Genomic DNA, 21,799 nt, shown 5'->3' on the forward strand with positions numbered 1-21,799 from the left:
TGTTTACAACATCTATTTTATCATTAACTGCTTCAGCTGCCATAGATGTCAAGGATAATTCCCACAATGAAAACAAATCACTATAATGAACCTTGACCATTTTCATTTTGGTAGATTTGCATTGTGGCACACATTACAGTTACTAATTCCTTAACACACCTAAGTAAACGTACTCCGAGTTCATCAGGGCAATTGACTATTCCAGTGTTCAGGTTAAAGAAGGATCTCACTATCACAAAAAGAAACATAAAAGGATACCATATTAACCACATTAGCATACTGAAGTCAAAACACTAGTGCTCTTGATTTGGTATATCCATCAGCAATTGTTGAAATTTTAGAGTTGTTTCTTTTATCAAAGCATACAGTACCTTCAGTCTTTTTTTTGGGACCTATGACAATTAAACTATTTAAAAGAAAAAGGATTGCACGCAAACTTTTAGCCAAATGCCAGAAACAACCTTGACAGCAGCCTTGCAATCTGATTGTTTCACATGAAGAAACATTTAGGCAGTTTGTTTCACCTTCTCATGAACAGACAGCTGGCCTAAAGTGGCCTAGTCTTTTTTCATGAAAAAACAAAGTCAGCAAAGCCCAAAAATTCATTTGGGCAAAACACATTCAAATGTTTTTTTTTCTTTATGTCTGTTCATATACCACTGTTGTACCTAAACATTATAAAGAAATATATATATATATATATATATATATATTTTTAAGCACCACCAATGAGAAAGTCAGGCTCACATAGTTAGCCCTGTTAAAGAGTAATACCACTCAGTTTAAAAATTCACGCCATTTGTCTTTGTAATCATGACCACTTTCCTAAATTAAAAGGACAAATATTCGGGTCTGTGATGTTATCAAAACATAGTCTGATGCCGCTCTGATTTCCTACAAGTGGCAGTCAAACTTTCTGGACTTTGTGTTTGAGCTCAACATCACTTCCCTGTGTTTTTCATTATTTATTAATAAAACACCATAACAATAATCTGTGCCCTAATCAATTTTTGTCATTTGACTCACAATGAATCTTAACACAAATCTGATATTTAACATTAGGTGGACTTATCTCCTTCAGAGGCATGTGATAAAATACTGCAAATTTGTAATGCCCTGTCATGCAATCTACAGTAATAGTAAGCCAAAGGGGTGACATACATGAATCCTGAAATTAAGTGGCATTTCCCTTTAAATGCGCTCAAAGCATGATCTTGCTATTAGGGTTGGCTTTACATGTTACAACCTCACTGCAATTGTAGGCTGAATGTAGCACTGTGTCCTGAGGGTGTGGGGGGAGAGAAAAGGCAATGGATCCTTACAATCAAGGGAGTTAATCCTCACAGGAGCATGAATATGCTTAGCAAAACTGATGCTAATGTGCCCCATAAGTAAATAAGAGATCTGATGGACCTGGGGGCCATACCAATTGTCATGATTAGCATCCAACATTAGCATCCTTAGGCCCCAAATGTAATGTAAAGGTCGAATCAAGATCACTGTCTCAAAAACTGTCAGACAATCAGCATATTATAAAAATATGGACAAACAAATGGTCTTTAAGCAGATTTTAAAGCCCATTTCTGTCTTTGGCTGCTTTGGAACTTCACACCTTAATGGACACAAACATCGCTTCATCTGACTAAAGCTGAATCACGTAAAGCCACCCTATTAACCCAGGTGCATAACAAGGATATACACAAACAGTACAAAGTTTTGCAATTCCATCTCTACATTATAACTGTACATAACTAACCTTAAAAGTTACTACATGTTACATGTAGGATTTTCACAAAATATATCACTGCTAGATCAAAGTACTCTTGCCAGTAACCACTGGTTTTTGGCAGGGCAAGAGAAATTAGAAAATTGAAAGCATCCTGAGAGCAATGTGCTGCAAGGCACAGCCAAACCCTTCCATGATCCTAGGAGACTGGCTGCATGTATATGCAATTCAGCCCCCAAGCCATACAGCAAATTTCAACATGCTTTCTAGCATTCACTTTTTTTTTTTTTTTTTTTTTTTTTTAACTACACAATTATTGAAACCTCATCCTATAAGATAACACAAAATGAGTCCAATATTTAACTCACTCCCAGACCTAACTGTTACAGCTGTATTCTTAGCATTTTATCTGACAAATGCAACATAGGGTAAATAGTCTGTTGCAGAATTCCTTGTGCAAACACTTAAGATTTCTACAACTTTTCCTTAAGTCACATCACAGCCCACTGAAATTAATTCTCAAAGCTTTCCTCCGTTTACATGTACATAAGAAACCAGGTGACTGTCAAAAATCAAGTTAAGGCATGAAACTTGTTTAGATGCACTGCAATAGTCTGATTTCTGTAAAACCACAGTTTACACGTATTTTGTCAGAAAGCAGATTTCTCCCCTCCCCCCTCCACATTTTGAACCAAGTTAAGTCATATTTTAAGAGTATCCGATATGGTATCCAAGAAACGTGTTAATAGGACAGTGCCATGATAACATTTTTTTGACTGGAGCATTTGGACTGACAGTAAAGCAAGAGGATGGGCTCTATCATTGGATAGTTTTACTGGGTGCATGTGTTTAAATTAAACTACTGACTTACTGTTTATATTAACAATAGGGAAATCACTAGGTTTGTTCAGCATAGACTGGACTTTGGATGTAATTATTCCAGATGCAATGATGCATGGCCATACATTTAATCCTGTTGGATTACTGCTAGAGTGATGGTACCTGTATAAACCAAGTTTCTTTTAATGCCTTAAACTGATAAAAGAAACTAGGTTTCTCATTTCTCATTCATGCATCAGGACTCAGGTCACTGACGAAAACTTGGAATCAGACTAAAGTTATGTTAAAGTAGTCCAACAAAATGAACCTGCTCCTGAAAACAAACTGCTCCACTGACAACTTGAAAGAGTCCATTAGAGCTACTGTTTGAAACAAAGATACTTTGAATATTTTCACATTGAAAAGAATCAGTACAACAAAATTTGACAAATATATAAATAGGAAAATCCTGGACGTAGCATCCAATAAAATCAGAAAGGTAACTATACAGTACACCATAGGAAATTATCCAAACATAATGTTAGTTTATACTATAATCCAATCGATTCTGTGAACCAAAATGTAAAGTTATGTAGAATTCTGACAGTATATAAATTCTATCTTTTTTTGGCATTATTTAGCAGCTTATAAATGACTTTGACATAATGGCTTTTTATGTGATAATATGTACATAGATATGTGCACAGGTATACAAGTCAAATCTCTTTTTTGGCTTGCTTTGTGCACTGTCAAATTCTACCAAAATAGTAGCTTTGTTAAGTGAGGCTGAGAAAATATATCTCTCTAGATACTGAGATAGTGCTTTACATTTGAAAATAGGAGGCTTCAATGACTAAGACTTTCATTGAAACCAATCAGACAATGACTTAAGCGTGAGGTCACTCAGATATAAGGCCATTAAATGTCATAGTTCATGCTGTGAGGTATGTACCTACCTCCCTCTTTCTTATCTTCAAAATAAATGCACAAACAAGTCACAAGAATTATTTACAGCAGAGGCAGACATACGCAAGGTTATTTATAGTTTCACTGCACCAGAAACACTTTAAATGCCTTTCATAACACATTCACAGGGCCTGAACAAGATCTTCATAAAAAGCTACATGGTGTACAAATGTGTGTACTCTTCTGTCAGATTTAATAAGGCAAATGTGGGAGAGGTTACTGAGTTATAACTTCCTATCTTGACTGTGTTGCTATGTAGCTAACCTGTTTATTGATCCACTTAGTGCCCATCGACTCACAAAAGGTATTACACAAGCTAGCTACATTAGTTAGGATTCTTGTTAAAGTTGGGTTTAAATGATGATGGTTATCCAGCTGGCCATCACAATTATGGAACCCCAAAGTAATCAATATTAATTAGATAAAAAAGGAATTATGAAACTAAAAATGAATAAAATATGTAAAATATATAAATTAATTACATAAACCCACAATTTGTAAAATAATTAAATAAAAATATTTTTTAATTCACATTGTGATAATGGCAGTATTCCGACTTGTTGAGGTAATGGACTGAACTGGCCACGGACTTTCTAACAGCGAGTTTGGGCTTTTACGAAGGTGTGAGAGTGCACCGCTGTAAAGGAAAGGGGTGCACTGGATTTGTAACACAAGACAAATTGAGAGCAACAGAATGCGGCACAGTCTCGATTATCTTGTTTCATGATCGTTGCAAGCCAAAATCGTTATTGAATATAAAATTTGATTAGTCGCCCAGCCCCAGTGCATAGGAATTATTTATGGTGCCCCTCCCCGCATCCACGGCTATTCATTTTAGTATCTTTGTGGGCCCTCCTCACATGAGGGCCCAGTATGCCTGTTGCTGTAGCTAACAGGTGCTAACTGGCTAAATCTGGTGGCAGTTATTAAGCTTGCTTGCTTCGGAGAGGGTGGGGCCTGTGACTGGCTGTAAGGTCTGAGAGCGGTGACAAAACCACTGTCATGACAAGTGACATTATGTTACTAGTAGCAGGAAATGTGGTGTCATTGGGAAAAACACCAGTATGGAATAAAATAAAAACTTCTATAAAACTATAAAAATAAAGAATGATGAAACTGCATTTCATAACAGTGAGTTGAGTAGCTAAAAATACTTTACAAAATGTCTTAATTGTTTCACAGATTATTGTTTTATTTATATATTTTACACAATTTATTCCTGAGATTGTTATTTTTATAATTACGTATTTGTTTAGTTTTGACACTTTGGGCAGCCATACATCATTTTTATATCATTTTAATCAGAACACATTCAAATTGATCTAAGGGACATTGAACAGTCCTGCCAAATGTTAGCTGACTATTCAATATATATTTCTAGAATTAATGATGAACAAATGTTCAGTTAATCATGGATATGGTACAAAGCTGCTATGCAGCTCCTGCTCAGGTAGTATGAATGTGTTATGAACCAGATTTCTAATAAGGTGTTACCTCATATAAACTGCACCACACTCCATATAAAAACGTAGCTTTCATATTCGAAACAGCTTACAATTTGAGATAAACTTATTAGACAAACTTACTCTATGCTGATTCTGTCATTTTAGTGAAGAAACTCCTGAGGGCAGATGTTGCAGCTTTAGCAACATTTAACAAGTGCCTATCTTTGCAATCAAAATCTGTATTTCCCTTATCATACCACTTTTGAATGTTTAACAAGATTAACTGCTCAATGGCATGACCTCAGTTTTGTAACAATGACAGCTGCAAGTTGTTGTGGATCTGTCAAATGAGGGTTCTTCTCCATTACTGAGTGGACTACATAAGCAGGGAAGATGTTACAAAGGTTCCGATATGTTTGATACTGGTGGTCTGGGATGACATACCGCTCTTGGTGTTCAGCTGCAGATGGCATCTCCCATGGAGAGTTCCAGATTTGCTCCATTTTGTCTGGCATGCTGCGCACCATCACCCGCTCACAACATGGCATCAGGCTGTTACTCAATGGATATGAATGATACCCATAGGACTCATTACCACAAGGCAAAGGGTCCCAGCTTGCATGCTGCTCACGGCACAGTGGAGGTCGCCTCTGTCTCATTGGGTTGCTATCATATAGCCTTGAATCCGATATGCTGTCCATACGAGTCATACCAAGAGACCGTGTGGGCTGTGAGGATAAAGGTGGGAGGACATTCTGAGTTAGGGGATAGTCTCCAGGACAGCTGGACCTTGCTCCCACTGCAACATGCTGGATATGTGGCGCTAGATGAGCTCCAGACTGCTTTCGGGGGCCCTGCTTGGGTTCCTCTGGTCCATAACTCTGTACCCTGGTCAGTGCTTCATGACGAAACCCATGGGAGAAAGTCTGCATCCTACCCTGTGCGGGAGACTGCTGCTGCCCCTTCATGCTCTCCTCTAAGCTACTGTCCACAGAGCTTGGGTAGAGGTCCCCATAAGAGGAGAACGAGTCACTGTTTGAATGGCTGAGGCAGGACTCAGGGCAGTGGCTGGGATTTCTCTGATACACACCATGCTCGTGCTCCATGCTACAGAAACTGTCGACATTATGCATGCTGCTCATGCTCATATTTGAAAAATCACTGTGCAGTGAATAATAGCCATGGTCGCTAACTGAGTCATACTTTGGGAACTGTTCACTGTATGTAACAGAGGCGCCATGACTATTAGTAACTAAGATAGGAGGGTACTGTACACTAGACATGTGCTCCAGAGAACTGTGTGCGAACTGCATAGAACCTGGAACTGGGCTGCTGGCTGATCGTGTGTTCAAGGCCCCAGCTGCGTGGCTCTTGGGAGGCTGCATGGTGGGCACACTGAGAGCGGACACAAGGGAAGGCACTGAATTTGTCTCAGACTTCCTCATAACGGACAGTGCCTCTGGAGGTTCACAGGCCACAGAGCGAATACTGGGGTCAGACTGACGTTTGGGTCCCACACGTTTGGCCTCAGAGTTGCTGTCCCCCTTGACAGTTGCTGGACCAGTACCACATTTAACTAAAGCCCCCTCGCTCATCGTCTTCACTGCAGACAATTTGGCAAAGGCCCGAAGTTCATCAGCCACCGACCGCTGAGGCTGGTTGACGCGCTCTGGATGATAGTACTTGCATTTGTGTCCATATGTGCACTTTTTCCCTTGTTTAAAGAAAGAGTAAATCAAGTCAAGACAATTAAACACTTAAATTATGCTGACAAAAACGCAACATTATTCAGACATTGCTTTGAAACGACATTTAAGGACCTTACCATAGGGGCATGGTTGTTTCTTGTGCTCTGGAACAACAGGACGCTTGCGGAGGAAATTTTCTAAGCTTGGACCATGTCTTCCCAATGGATCATCAGGCGGCATAAACCTATTCACAAAAGTCATTCAAAATGTTTCATTATTAAATGTCAGCTTTATTATTTCCAGCATAAAGAGTGGTCTCCCAGACTTTCTAATTAGCAAAGGTCATAATAGAATGACTAAATAGGTTATGTGACAAAGGGCCCTGTGTTTTCCGCAATGCGAAAAACACAGACGGAATCACAGAATTTGACAATAAAAATTTAATCAACTGTAAAACACAGAATATCGTGGAATCTGGAAAAAATTTTGATGCTATTTATAAAAATTAGGGGATTTCCTAACATTATAAATGCTGCTATGGTCCTTTTGGTCATTTACGTGCACAGCTTCTCTCCTCTACTCTCTGTATTTCAGCAAGAGCAGGGCTCAGCAGCCTCTGTCAGATCCACTTATTAGCCTGGTGCGTTCAGCAGAATACAGAGGCCATTGAGGACAATTCACAATAGTACCTAAATGTACTGCAACAATGTATTCATTGTGCGGTGTAGTGGTTAGCACTGTCATGAAGGTCATGGGTTCAAACCCCGGTTGCCCCGGCCTTTCTGTGTGGAGTTTGCATGTTCTCCCCGTGTCCGTGTGGGTTCTCTCCGGGTGCTCCGGCTTCCTCCCACTGTCCAAAGACATTTAATTTGTTAATTGGTGTCTCCGAAATTGTCCATAGGTGTGAGCGTGAGTGGTTGTTTGTCTATGTGTGGCGTGTGATGGACTGGCGACCTGTCCAAGGTGTACCCTGCCCTTCGCCCAATGTAAGCTGGGATTGGCTCCAGCCCCCCGCGACCCTGTACGCAGGATAAGCGATTGAGGATGGATTGATGATTCAGACACTCTGATGACATAATGTACTTAAATTGTAAAACAAAGAATTCAGAAAAAATAAAACATAATCTGTCAAATATGTAAACGGATTTCATGGGGCCCTTGTCACAGATAGTCTTAAAATGTTTTGAATAAATAACCATTTATACTACTAACCAACTCTAATATAAACATTGTTTGTACTGTAGTAGTATCTTCTTTTGTTTTAACAAAGATCATATCCTCAAAATCTATGACTATACTCACAGGGTGAAACAGTCATATAGTGCATTTTTACATAGTTTGGCTGCCATAAGAATGCATCCGGGTTTCTTACTTGTCATTGACAAATGAGTACATTAGGAGACGTTCCTCTATGAACTTCTTCCACTCTGGCTTCTCATTTTGCAAGTCCCTGTAGTTGTCATTTGACACAATAATTCCATCAGAATCATAAGCCAGCTTCACTATGAAGCGATCATCATAGCACACCACTCTCCTGCCCTGAACTCGCCGAGATGGGGTGAAAACCAGGATCTTTTCTTTTTCCAGCTTGCGTAATATTTCTTGATCTGAAAGAGATGTTTCATGCAAATTTTAATGCTGGTTAACATTTCATAAATGGCTCATCATAATTCCATCAAAAACAACCAAAATCAATATCACAATGTGATAACCATGACAACACCACAACTCCATGCTTTAGTAACATACACAAAACTTTAAACAGCAACTACCTAAAAAAAATTGCTTTATTACCTGTGATGAGGGCGTCAGGCCTCGACTGTTCCTTTCTCCAGGCTGGGACAAACACAGTGATGTCTTTGTGTCCTTTCTCCAAGAACCATTCAACAGCAAGTTGGATACCACGGCAAGAGAATACCTCTTTGTTTCCATGGCTAGAAAAGAAAACAGTGTGGTGTACTTCATCCTCACCAAAGGGACGTCCATTGAAGGACAAATGTTTCAGAATGTAAGTGTGTTCTGTATAAAGCACAGACCAATTAAAAGAGTGTATGTTTGTTAGTTTCTTACCTCATTGCCACATTTGAGCCATCAATGACGATGGGCCTGAGGTTATCATAGGTATCCACAGGGTCATCTTCCACTGACACCTCTGGACTAACAGTCTCTTTAACACAGGGGGACCGCGATATTGATGTGGCCGTACTGCTGCCAGGTTGAATTTCAGGCTCCACTTTGTTTCCAAGCCTTACCAACTCAGCAAGAACGTCGTTAATAAGTGCAGCAGCCCCCAATTTGTTGAGCACCGTCTCCACCTGCTCTCCCGAATAGCCCAACTTCAAAGCAAATTCCATCTTCGTCTGGTACTCCCGGTCACTGGAATGTTTTATCCCTGGTCCCGCGCTGGTCTCATCCTCACGAACATCTTGCACAGTGCTACTCTGGGAAAAACTGGGCCGGTCAAGGCATGGAGAGCGACAGAGCTGTCGGTGGGGTTTTGTGACAGCCAAGGGTTCCCTCTTTTTACACCTACTGCCGCTCACCTGAACCCTGTGGCACTGCTGCTCTTCTGATTCACTTTCTGAGCTGCTTCCATCCTCTGAATCGTCAGTGGCATGCTGGGCCTCACTTGAGTCAATGTTCTCCTCCCTCCATGGGCGTTTTTCCATTTTGAGCTTCTCCACCATCGACCATACTGTCATCACGTTCGTCTTGACACCTCAGATTTCCACCCCATGCCTCTTCACCTCCACTGCAACCAGGGAATCATACTCAATGTCGGACTAAAGCGCTACAGGCTCTTTGTTTAGAGCCCAAGTAACACGGTCTCCCCTCTGTGGGCAGGCAAAATCAAACTATTAAATCCTGAAAGATAGAAAAAACACAATGGGATGTTTCAATAAAAAATAAAATTTTAATCATTTTGAAACAAATAATTTACCTCTGTTCCTATGCATAGACTTTAATTTGTTTGTATTTCCCTATTTTATACAATCAAAAGTCTGACTGGAGAAGCAATTGAAAGTGTAGCAAGATAGAAGAGTCTACTAGAATGAAACATTTCCAGTGCAACTGTTGTGAATTCTTTGTGATCTTAACTGCAGCTTTGAGTAAATAAGATGGTAAACCAGTTATATTTGTAAACACATCTTTCTCCTCTCAGTTTTAGCTCTCTGTCCTAACTAACCCCAAAACTGAGCTTTTCCAAAATGGCCTGTTGTTTGTAAATCTTCAAAACACCAGCTTGGTGTTTGAGTGTGTAAATGTTAAACAGAGCTTCTGCATAGCAATGACACAAGCGCACTGAGGGTTGGGGACTCTGTGCCACAGTGCCAGTAAAGTTAAGAAGACATCCTTGGGTTACCTCTAATTTTCTCTTTGGTTGATCATTTTAAAAGCAGAGCTGCGGTCATGGATTTAGGTTGATTTTGTCAGATGATGACACAATTATAAAACAAGTTTGTTTTTTTTAATCACTTCTTGGTAATGACTGCTGGTTAATGTGTAATTATTCACCATGATTATTTTAAACTTGTTCAGTGGAAAGAAACAAAAAAATATGTAAATAAGAACTATACTGTGAATTTGCAGGAAAACTGCATTTTAACATTTAGAGGATTTAATGTAGACAGAGTCTTCTTCTCCATCACCACCCCACTCTCCATCCCACCTGTGGTAAATTCTCAACCTGTGGGAAACACTGCTATCTGGGGCAAGTGACAAAATGAATCAGACTAATGGAACATATTAGTCACCTGCCCAGATAAACAAGTCACCAAAAAAACATAGCACTGTAGGGAAAGAACTGATCTGAATATGGACATATATACGTTCTCTCTGTCCAACTGTGTTTTGGCATTTGTGAACCACAAACCACCAAAACTAAAATCAGATCTAGTCTTTTGTTTCGGTTACATTTCTAGTTAAACTGGGTGGTTAAATAGTCTGCAATGACAGCCAAGACTGCAGGCTACATTTTTTGTCTGACTGTCAACCTTTTTCTAATTGAAATATTAAATGTCATACCTACAAAACTATTTATTCTTACAAATGTACCACCAATGATTTACTTAGCTGTAACTAACAGGACATTCTTCAATAAACTCTAGCAAAGCATTACAGCACTGATGCATTTGTGAACTTATCTGTCCTAATTGTTATTGGAAAATTTCTCACTGCATACCAACAAACCTGAACTGAATTGTGAATATTTTACTAATGCTAGATGGTGACAGCATCAGCATGTGAATATTACATAAATTCACTTTGGCACTTTTTCACAACAAACAAATAGGTGCATACAGGAAAAAAAGAAACTGTGTCAATGATCTCATCCTGCTTGTAGGTGCAATATGGAACAAATATAGATCACAACAAACAACGACCCAACTTCCCTGTCTCTCCGGCTGACTGCTTTTAAAATTAAAACCCCAGTCTTCCTGCACAAAACGTGATCATGTACTGCAGAACAATCCTCGCCTCTGTGAGCACTGCTGGTCTCGCAAGCAATGATCGAGCCAGACACACGTCAGGTGAGTGCGTGAACATAACCTGAGACAAAGTGTGGGCTGAACAGTGAATCCCTGCACCTCCGGCCCTCTGACAGACAATCTGAACTGAACGTAATTCCTTAGGGAACAAAGCTGTTTTATGGTAAAGCAGAGCAGGACTTCAGGGAGCCTGCAGGGATAAACATGTACCACTACCAACAGCTCCAAGTGTAATTTATTTTTTACATATGGAAATTGGTAATCAAATAATCTTAACAACAAGTGCATTAATGAAACACTGGACTACACTATAGCAGAGAGCAGAAAACAGCCGGCTTCGAGCTTCAAGAGGCGCAGCCCATGATGTGGGTTGCTTAGCAACACAGCCTTGTCATCAGCTAACTCCTTTTTACCAGTCACGACTAACACAAACACGGCTCATCATCTCTCTTCAGGCAGGCAGTGAATGCACAACACTTATAGCTACACTACAACTCTACACTAAAACTCTTGAGGCAGCATATTTTGCAATAAAAATAACAATACTTAGACCTCGATCAGCGCTGACCATTGAAAAAGACAGATCAATCTGGATACTTGGTATGCGTGCATGAAACAAATGATCTGAGATTTCCTCTTTCAACATTAGTTCATGTAATGAAATAGCAATGTCACTGGCGACACCCTTGTCGGGTCATACACAAGACTGATATTTATAGAAGACCTTGAAGGGTGATAGATATTTTGAGGGTCAATCTATTGCTACAAATGCATACTTGCCTTTTAATGGCAGTACTAGGTTTAAACATTTAAAACAATGAGCGGAGCAAAGTGGGATGTTGAGGCACTGCTGTGGCACTCAGCAGTAAACTCACACAACCCGCTGCCATGTAAGACATTTTATGACCACATCAGTACATGTTTCAGGGAGCAGTCCTTCTCTCTTCTCTCTTCCAATCCTTTCCCTGCCACCTCCAGATTCACAGGCTTAGACTCAGTGAGGCCTCCAGACTATCTCTGCACATGCACAGGCTCGTGTAGTTCTGTTTCATAGCAACAAGTGAAGCAAGTCTCTGAAGCCATCTTTCTGCGTTGCTGACCCTACATAGTATGAAGCAAGGATAAAATGCACTATGGTCAGCGTTGGTTGCATGAACCACTTGTCTAGTTAGATATCTTGAAATTAAAACAATATACAAATCTAAAAATACAAAAATGACCCAGCAGTTTGTTTATGAGACAGACCAATTAGAGAAAAGCATGTAACTGTTACTGTGATATCTACGACGCTAATATTCTGTATAATTACACAGAAGAAAGTCATTATTACTAAGGTGAAAGATTAATGATCTACCTCTTCCTTCTGCAGTCTGAACACAAAGTCTGTAAACCGAATCAGCACAAACAGTTCGCAGTACTCTGCATAAAGACAGTTCTGACATATACTTTCAGCATGCCTGGCCACCACCTTTACCCATGACCCAAGACCCATCACTATGAAACTACTCTTGGAACAGGGGCTACTGCAACACATAATCAGTGTGGTCTGCCATAAGGGCAAGTGGAGATTGTCTGGGCCTAGAAAGAATGACAAACACAAACATACACAAACAAAACTAAGAGGGTACATTTTTGGTCATCATTATGCTTCAACATAACCATGGGAGTAACCCGCCAACAAACAAAAACAATATGATCTCCTTTTCTTGTTTACACTGATCAGATGATGACACTATGCTCCCATCTCATTTTAGACCCGGTGGCATGTCTACTGATATAATAAGACTGAACGCTGGCTGATTATCATTTCACTACATTTTTGGAGGACTTGTTCACAAGCCATCTTAGATATCAAAAGACGGGAACACATTACATTTATTCATTTAGCTGACGCTTTTATCCAAAGCGACTTCCAATTGCTATATGTGTCACAATTGCTATATATGTCAGAGGTCGCACGCCTCTGGAGCAACTGGGTCTCAAGTGTCTTGTTCAGGTACACATTGGTTTCTCAGTGGATTCAAACCAGGGTCTCTCACTCCAAAGGCATGTGTCATAACCACTGCTCCATCACCACCCCAACAACATAGACAACACCAACACCAAAATGTTCCAGTGTGTCAAGCTAACACTTCACCAATACAGATAGATGTCTCATTGATAAAAAGATTTCCTTCCCTGTCATATGGTATAATCTCAATGGTTTATGAAGCTGAACAAAAACCTAAAGTACACATTTTGAGTGCTTGGTTTATCCCCTAAAGAGGGATTTTTAGCGTTGGAAACTACACTTATTTCAAAGCAAAAACTGAAGACAGTTTCCTTTTAGTAGCGGTAACAGTTATACTAACAATAGGCAAAGAGAAAAGATTGTACTGTGTTCTGATATGACCGGTAAGCCAGTTTTGTCTTTACTTAACAGCAAACCACACGAACGTGCACATAAATTAAAACACTGCAATGACCCTAATGGCAGTGACCATAACTGTTGAATTAACTTAGGTGGACTATGTTATTGCATTTCTCAGCTAAATAGTTGACACGTCAATACAAAAATCTGAAGCGTTTTTTTTTATAACATTAGGGATGAAATGGAGGAAGGTTAAAGCATGACAGTTAAAGAGATTTCATACTGATAATGCACTTTTTCGAATTCCGTTATGATATTACTACTGCACACGACGTCACCTTTGTGATTGGATTTGATGAGAGATAACTGGTTTGACACCCTTAGGCCCGGGGATGCGGTTAGCACCCGCTATCAAGCTATGTACCGTTACTTTGCCAGTTGGAGAGTCAACATTTTAGCTACATAAACTGACTGGCCTACCTCGGTTAATCTTGTTGGTCAATGGCTAGAGCACGATTGGCTGTTCCTGCAAGCTAACGCTTACTACCAGTCTTGTCAGGCAAACCCGGTCTCTATTTAACGCGAGTTAACGGTAACGTTAGCAAAGCTAGGCAGTTAGCTAACCTACGGTGATAATAGCCAACTCAGTGGCTCCACAGGCTAACTTAAACGGAAGCTAACACTAGTTAGCTTTAGCTGCTGTGCGTGTGCTAACATTTTTGCCGGAATACTATAGTAACTTAACAAAGTTGACGACCATTTAATATTTCAGACGGGGGTGAAACCCCAGCAACACAACATGATTCTCTACATTATGTGCACGTATATCGCTGCCATCGTTCACTTCAAACGGTGCTCATCTCACCTTATTGCTGTCATCCTCTTCACAGTTATGTTTTGCTGCCATTGGCGCTGTCGCAGTTTGGTCAGGGTTGCCAGATAACGCGAGGGAAACAAGTAACCTAAGCTTTGAAAAGACATCGGGGTCGTTAGAAACTTAAATTTCTGCGCCCCCTTCCCTTCACCTGGCCTCTTAGTCAGACCTTCCATCAACGCAGGGCTTTTATGATGCTTTCTTTGTGGCTTGTAACGACAGTTTCACAACTCATTAACCCATACCTGTGTGAATGCTGAAAATAAGGGACACGAAGCCTTGCAGACAAGCAAGGACAGACTTGTCATAGATTCTTACTAGGGTACATAAGAGGAATAACTTGTGAACTCAAATGAATATGGATGTAGACTGTAATAAAATGTAGTATTGATTCATTGTATTTGAGGCCACAATAGCTACACTATGTATATTTAGGACATGCAAAAACAAGACAGTGATTTCTAAATTCTGTGCTGTCATGTGGCAGCACAACAGCTTTGTGTCGAACCTGAATGGGGGCTTTCATGTACACGCTCTCCTCAGGTGTTCTAGTGAACTTGACACTCCAAACTGCTTATAGGTGTGCTTACGTGTAAGCACTGCAACACACTATTAATCTGTCATGGTTTCCCTTCTGTTGGCCAAACAAGTGAGAGAAAATGAAAAAATTGTCTCTTTGTGTTTATTTTAGTGTAAGGCAGTGTTCTAATCTGACAAAACAGTACATATTTTCAAGAGGAATCCCCTAAAGTAACATGGATGTAGCTTTGAGACGATAAAAAATCCAAAATGAAAAAAGAAAACTCAAACAAAAAGAATATTGCCAATGTGTAACAACCATTCTGAATACAATGTTACAGTGTACAAATAGCTGAGAATATAAATACAAATTCTTTGACATTTGTTTGTTACGCTATAAAAAAAACATCATGTGACAGTTTAACCTCTGACTGACCAAACATTAAATGCACGAGAAAATTATACAACTAGTTTATCTTTTGACATATTATTTCAGTTCCACTACTTTTTCATTCCATAAGCTTACAGTAATGCCATAATGGAGTCCATCATTTCAGTAAGAATGATGCATTTCACAGGTGGTCAAGCTGTCGGAAATGGGACCAAAGAAAAACAGCCACAATAAGGCCAAAATTGGCTTGTCCGGCTAGAAGCAAACACAGTAAGTTTGAGACAATTAGCTATTACTAGCTTTTTTATAAACTTTGATTTGCTTTGTTTACTAGCTTTTTTATAATTTGTTTTCCTCTACCATTTTTTTTACTCTGGCTGTTTCTTCGGTGTCTTATGTAAATCAATTTCATACACAGGGTAACTGCATGTGAAATGTACTATACAAATAAAGCAGTTTTTTCCTTTCAAAGCTTTCTAAAGTGTAAATGAAAAGTCATCTCAAATTAAGATGCAAGAACTATCAGTCCATCTGTACATTTCCTATAACTGCTTATCCTCCTCTGGGCTGAGGAGAAGAACTTGCTGTAAGATATTCTGAGCTAAAGCCAAATGCAGTAAAAGCTTAACGTATTTCAAATATACCTCATGAAGGTACTAAGAGTAATGTTTTATATTGTGGATGGAACTATTCCTGTCTGTGACCTGACATACTCCTCTCTTGTTGTTTCCTAAACCCAATCTGGTCTGAAATTAAGTAAACCAAGGAAACAGCTAGAGACGCTAAATTGGAGCATCATGACAGGCCAACATAAACCTTACTGGAGCACAGAGAACAAGCTGTGAAAGCAGTAAACACAAACATAAGCCGGCACTTAAAGCATAAGCATACATGTGTTGCTAGCAAGGATTGGCTAGCCCTGTTCGGCAGTGCTATGGAAACCAGACAAATGAATACTCCAAAACAAAGTGTGGCATTACCACTGAGACCTGGATACTGAGGCTACATGTGCATATAAACTTTCTAGTACAACTCAATAGCTTAATGAGATGAATCTGTGAGCATTTTAACTGCGAATGAAACAATGACTTGCTTAAATACTTTCAACACACTGTAATATGTGACCTATGTGAAGAAAGCGACAATTACTGTGCAAATGCAAACAATCCCTTTTGACTTCCTAATAAGACATCGTTGTACTTAACTCAGCATAATGGGACATATTTTCAAATTTCAATTCAAGTACAACAACTTTTCAAAGAAATCAGTTAAGCGAGTCCAAATTAAGCAACAATTCTTCATTTGGATGTAACATAAAAGCATAATGCGAACTGTATGACTGAGAGACTTTCAATTTAAGGTTGCCTCGGAGAGTTTGTTGCAGGCCACAGGGCTCGCCACATCTCTGGGTGTTCTTTTTTCACTGAGGATGGCCATTTCATCTTTAGACACCCCTGCGTTCAGAGGACTCCCTGTGTGAGATATTCCGTCCCTACAAGCCGCAGGTCTGCTTTTACCACACTGATTATAGGATGGCAAATTAGTGGCGGCTTTACAGAACATTTCCTCATCAACATCGTCTGACGCCTCCTCCGTCACTCCAGAATAAACAAAGGTGCTATGAGGTAAACAAGGATCTGACTCCACGGGAAGGTGACACTGCTTACTGTAAAGCTCTGTGTTCTGCGAAATTAAATCACAGGACACTCTGTCTGACACATTACAGCAAAGATGTTGCGGTTTACTGTTGGGAAAATCATTGCTGGATGAACTACAAAATATTTTGTGTTCTACTTCGGTTTGACTGAGGCTCTGTACTTCTTCTGTGGCTTCCCGAGCAGTCAGAGGAAGGCTTAAAGTCATTTCTGACCTTGTTTGCCATGATAAGGCCATAATGCTGCTACTGTCTCTAACCTCCGATGCAGACACAAGTACATTCTGTTTGTAATATGGTGAGGAATCTCTTTCAGAGTCCTTTTCAGTCTGAAGACAAGTAACGATAGCAGCACTGTTCTCTCTGTATGTGTCAGGCATGTTCAACTCAAGGCTTTCTGTGTCCAGAGACCTACTTCTCCTGTCTAGAGACAACGGATTAGCCATGGACTGACTGACTCTTGTAAGGCCTAGGTGCCGTGGGAGACTAGCGATTGCCCATGTATTACTGATCAGGTTCTGCTCATACAGGTCTAACATTTGATAGTCACATTCAGCAAATGCATCTTTCTGTAGGTAGCTTTCTTCAAACTCCTGATAGGGCGATGAAATGTCCTCCTCCAGTTCCATGTGAATCTGCTCATCGTATTCGCCCTCATTATGCATATCCACTACATCAAATGTGACTATGGTAGGTAAGGCCTGCATATTTGGAGTGAAGGCAGAGTTTCTCTCCAAATCATCCACACTGTTGTGCAAGTTACTCAGCATCTGAGTGTTTTTTGTGTAGTCCACAAGTGCTTGAGAGAAACTCACAGTTTGCCCATCGTCCAAATCATTGTTGCAGGCTGGAGACTGAGAATTGATATTTCTGTAAGGTAGAGCCACAGGCTTGTTTTCCTCAAGATGCTGCTCTTTGGGTTCACAAAATGTTTCAAAATCTGGGTCAGATGTGCTTCCAAATGATATGCTGCTGTGCCTTTTCTCACCATCGGCATTTATGGGTTTTGTTATTTTTTCAGTGGAAGCAGGGATATTTCCCTTTTCCTCAAATATATCCGGTTCTATGTCATTTTCTTGTCGTCAAATATATCCGGTTCTATGTCATTGTCATTGCGGTTTTTATTCATGCCAACTTCCAGCTGACCAACCGTATTTTGTCCCAACTCCGAGGATTTCCTGCATGTGTTCGGCATCTCTAGAAAATCACAACCTTTATACAGTTCAGCACTGATTTGTAATCGATTCATTTCTGGAACAAAGGCAGAATCTGTTACGCCAACTGGCTCACTCAAATATTCACACTGTTTTGAAACGGGCAGTTTTGATTTGTTTTCGTAAAGTGGACTGATGAGACTCTCATCAGGAGCAAACAGTTCATAAAGGGCATCACCGCTGTAACTGTCCCTGGGTAATCTGTCTGTCCTTAGTCTGTCAGTTTTTTCTTGACCTTCATCTGGCCCTGGTGTGGTTGAATCATAGTAGCCCTCATCACTAGTTGGAACAGATTCTTGATGCTCACTTTGAGGAGTTAACACATCAGCAATTGAAGAACTGTCCATGCCACTGGCTTGCTGTGCACTGTTGCTGTTCAGTAAGTCCATATTGTGAGAACTTGTCAGGTCCACAGTCAAATCTGTGTGGTCTTGGTTGCAAGAATAGCAAGTTTCCTCTGACACGTTATTTCCCCAGAAATCATTAAGACACTCCTCATCCAAATCTTCGGGTGAGGCCATTTCTTCACCGCCACCCTGATAAGTAAGATAACAAGAGGCCCTCTTTCCTCCATTTCTGCTCCTTTCTCCAGAAACCGTGCTCTCTGTGATGCTGTCATCTTCTTGATCCGCAATAATGTCCCCACAGCCTGTGAGTGAATCAAAGCTCTTTAATGATGCAACATCTCCAAAAAGCAGGTTTAGCTGATCTGACGAGCCAGCAGGTGTTTCAGACTTCAGTACAGGCTCAGACATCATCTGAAGTTTCAGACAAGGCTCACTGTGTCCTCTTGAGTTCTCCACATATTCGCTGGAAACTGCAGCCACCAAACTCATTTCCTGCATTTCATCATCACACATCTGATCATCAAGCCCAGACATTGGGCTTTCTTGCTCCTTGCTCTTCTTCTCTGAAGCCACCGCATCAGCATCAATACATTCAGGGCCATTGGAAATATCAAATATACCATCTGCAAAATCAGGCACATCAGGTTCAGATCCCAGGCACTCCGTGACATACTGGTTGGTGTTGTCCTGGACAACAGGCACCTCTTTTTTGCAGTGACGGGAGGACATTGCAATCATTTCAGTTTTATCCAATCCACTATTTCTATGGTTTCTGTGATGCTTAAAACTTTGAAAAAGACCCCTCAAACCCTTTTTCTGCCGGGTGAGAGTCAGGGATTTCTGGTCAGCATTTGGGTGACTACATTCATTGTGGCAGCTACTGTGGAGCTCTCCAACACAGTCCATCTGGTTGTGGAACTCAAAATCTGCTGCTGAGGTGTACCCACTCCTCAGATTGTCATCATGATTAACTTTACTTATCCCATCGTGTGTCCTGCTTTTGGTGATTGCTTTCTTAGAAGACCACTTGTTCTGATTTTTACTCCTTCCTCCAAAAAAACTTGGTAAAAGACAGATACTTTTACGAACTCCAAAAAATGTCAGGGCAGTCCTCCTAAATCTTCCAGATTTCTGTGATTTTACCGTAGCATTCATCGTATCCAACTGAAGCTCTTCCGTTATGTCATCAGGGCTACATCGGGGAAGCTGTTCGGAGACTGAAGCTACATCCTTGGTGTCACTCGGTGGCTCATCTACCTTGCGAGAAGCCATGGCGACCACGTTTACAAGAGGAGTCCTACAGAAAACATAGTAGCTGAAATGTCTGAATCAGCTGGTAGGATCACTGAAGTGAATTTGTCCTCCATCTGATTTGAGCCCTGAATTGAGAAAGTTGAGACCAAAATCAACAATGAATTCAAATTGAACATTAACCACATTGATATGAAGCGCACTGCAGATTTGTAAATGTATTTCCATTAGGAGAGTGAGATTTCTAATACTAACTGGTGTCATCTGTATCACTGTGGCCATCAGCCTATTGTACTTTTTTTGACATCCACCACTGTATTATGATAACGAGATGGAAGATGTGGATTGGAGTCTACACTAGTCTCCTCTTCATGTCAACTCAATGTCTGTATGGCTTGTTGTTTCAATGTGTGCGTTGTGCTATGGCCACGTGTGCCGGTCCTCTCTTTCAGACACTTGTGACTTGCAGCGATTTCACCTGAAGTGAACACAAGCCCCAACTTTGCCAACTGCATTCAAGTTTTTATGCCTCTGTGGTGTCCTGTTGTCTTATTTGCTTTCTTATCTCACCATTTATTTCACTGTACATTTTAATATTTTGTCTTGGCACCTGCTGCATATACTTTTCTTTGTATATTTCCTGGCTCAATGGTCTGCTATGTCCTATTTTGTGTAATTTATATCTCTCTGTTTTGTTTTGCTGGATTATTTTGCTGGATTGTTATTTGCCAACGTAGATCTAAGCAGGCTCACTCTCTATTAAACCATTCTTTTGTCAAGAAAATATGTATAAATAAATGTTAGAACATTTGTGTAATATTATTATGGTGCCACTTTGGCCATGAATCAAGGACAGGTCAAACTAGAGCTGCAACAATGAACCTAATAATCAATAAATTGTCTATTGATCGCCCAACTATTTTGATAATCGATTAACCGGTTTGAGTTATTTATTTTAATCACAATTATTTGATTCCAGCTTCCTATATGTAAATAAAATAGTTTCATTACTCTTTGACAGTAAGGTGATTATGTACGTACGTATACATACCCCATACTCATATTGAATCTCTCACCTTTGTATTGAATGTTTATTGTTTTGAGTGCCTTTTTGCAAGTATGTTGTGTATATATTGTTTTGTCAGTAAATCATACTCAACTACACCAATAAATAACGTTACAACCGTATAGTAATGTATATCATGCATGCCAGAGTTAGAGTTAGATAAACCGCGGTAAAAAAACAAACAAAAAAAACAAACAAATATATATTCTGTGCTTTTCTGTTTAGTTACACAATTACCTACATACGTGACTGACTGAACATTAATCAACGATAAATAAAAACCCGTAAGATTGTGACATGTATAAGCCCAAGGTGATAAAGCAACAGGCTGTAGGTGTAACCGTGCTCCAGCTGCTCTGCCACAACAAAGATCAGCGGTAGAAGGTGTGTTGAAAATACTGGAAAAATGTAATTTCAAAGAGAGCATTAGCAAAGACAATAGACGGTAGCTAACGTTGAAGTCACATTATAACGTCTGTGCTAACGGAGTCGTGAAGTAAACAAACTTACCAACTAAAGCCAATATCTCGCCGCACGGAGCTTGTGTTGGTTTCTCGGCCAAAAGACGCTGTTATCAATGCATGGTTTCTGGTGACGCTAACTTGGCTTTAACTTTGGGTTACTGCAGTTGGCTTGTGGCTGACTCGGGCCCCAGAGTAATTTAGCTCAGACCAGATACGGTTTCATTTGTTTCCAGCTAACGTTACGGTTAGCTAGCTGGGATGCTTGCTAACAACACTCGCCACCCGTGTGTTCTGCAGTTTGTGGCTGCAATGTGAGTCTGACAGTTGCTAGCGGTGGATAACGTTAAATCACATCGCAGCAAAGCAGTATGGTATAAATACGCAGACCAACTACAAATGGATTGGATTAATGTGCCTACTATAGCCACGCGTGCCGATTTTACTTAAAAACCCCAGCGTTTAAATGCCGGATGATGTCTTCCTCTCCCGACTTCTCAGGTAATTTTCCCAAATCGCCTTTGGCGACTCTCCTCTC

At 40.2% G+C, this 21,799-nt stretch overlaps 2 protein-coding genes across 3 annotated transcripts; both read right to left on the reverse strand.

Annotated features, from left to right (window-relative positions):
• Positions 1 to 4,821: 4,821 nt before the first annotated feature.
• On the reverse strand, positions 4,822 to 14,544 carry zc3h12b (zinc finger CCCH-type containing 12B). 2 transcript variants are annotated; one of them, XM_046038934.1, is made up of 6 exons: positions 14,350 to 14,544; positions 8,715 to 9,509; positions 8,439 to 8,578; positions 8,017 to 8,251; positions 6,782 to 6,888; positions 4,822 to 6,670 (listed from the first exon to the last, which is right to left on the reverse strand). In XM_046038934.1, the coding sequence occupies exons 2-6, from the start codon at positions 9,344 to 9,346 to the stop codon at positions 5,244 to 5,246; spliced, it is 2,541 nt and encodes an 846-aa protein (XP_045894890.1). In that variant the 5' UTR covers positions 9,347 to 9,509; positions 14,350 to 14,544; the 3' UTR covers positions 4,822 to 5,243. The 2 variants fall into 2 exon arrangements, with proteins under 2 accessions (XP_045894890.1, XP_045894891.1); XM_046038935.1 differs by lacking the exon at positions 14,350 to 14,544 and adding an exon at positions 13,965 to 14,100.
• Positions 14,545 to 15,024: 480 nt separating this feature from the next.
• LOC123962703 (APC membrane recruitment protein 1-like) lies at positions 15,025 to 21,779 on the reverse strand. Its single transcript, XM_046038933.1, is given in 3 exon segments — positions 15,025 to 17,997; positions 18,000 to 19,862; positions 21,311 to 21,779. Coding segments are annotated over 2 exon segments (3,135 nt in total). The 5' UTR covers positions 19,756 to 19,862; positions 21,311 to 21,779; the 3' UTR covers positions 15,025 to 16,618.
• Between the last annotated feature and the right edge of the window lie 20 nt (positions 21,780 to 21,799).

This window comes from Micropterus dolomieu, linkage group LG23 (assembly GCF_021292245.1).
Source record: "Micropterus dolomieu isolate WLL.071019.BEF.003 ecotype Adirondacks linkage group LG23, ASM2129224v1, whole genome shotgun sequence".
NCBI lineage: Eukaryota > Metazoa > Chordata > Actinopteri > Centrarchiformes > Centrarchidae > Micropterus > Micropterus dolomieu.

What these genes read in the sequence shown, in the direction of transcription:
- zc3h12b (XM_046038934.1), bottom strand. Translation starts at nt 9,346, where the DNA reads ATGACAGTATGGTCGATGGTGGAGAAGCTCAAAATGGAAAAACGCCCA. An exon ending in GGCTCAAATGTGGCAATGAG is followed by an intron (nt 8,579 to 8,714) that starts GTAAGAAACTAA and finishes TTTCTTTTCTAG; the next exon opens with CCATGGAAACAAAGAGGTAT. An exon ending in TACTCATTTGTCAATGACAA is followed by an intron (nt 6,889 to 8,016) that starts GTAAGAAACCCG and finishes TTTTGTGAATAG; the next exon opens with GTTTATGCCGCCTGATGATC.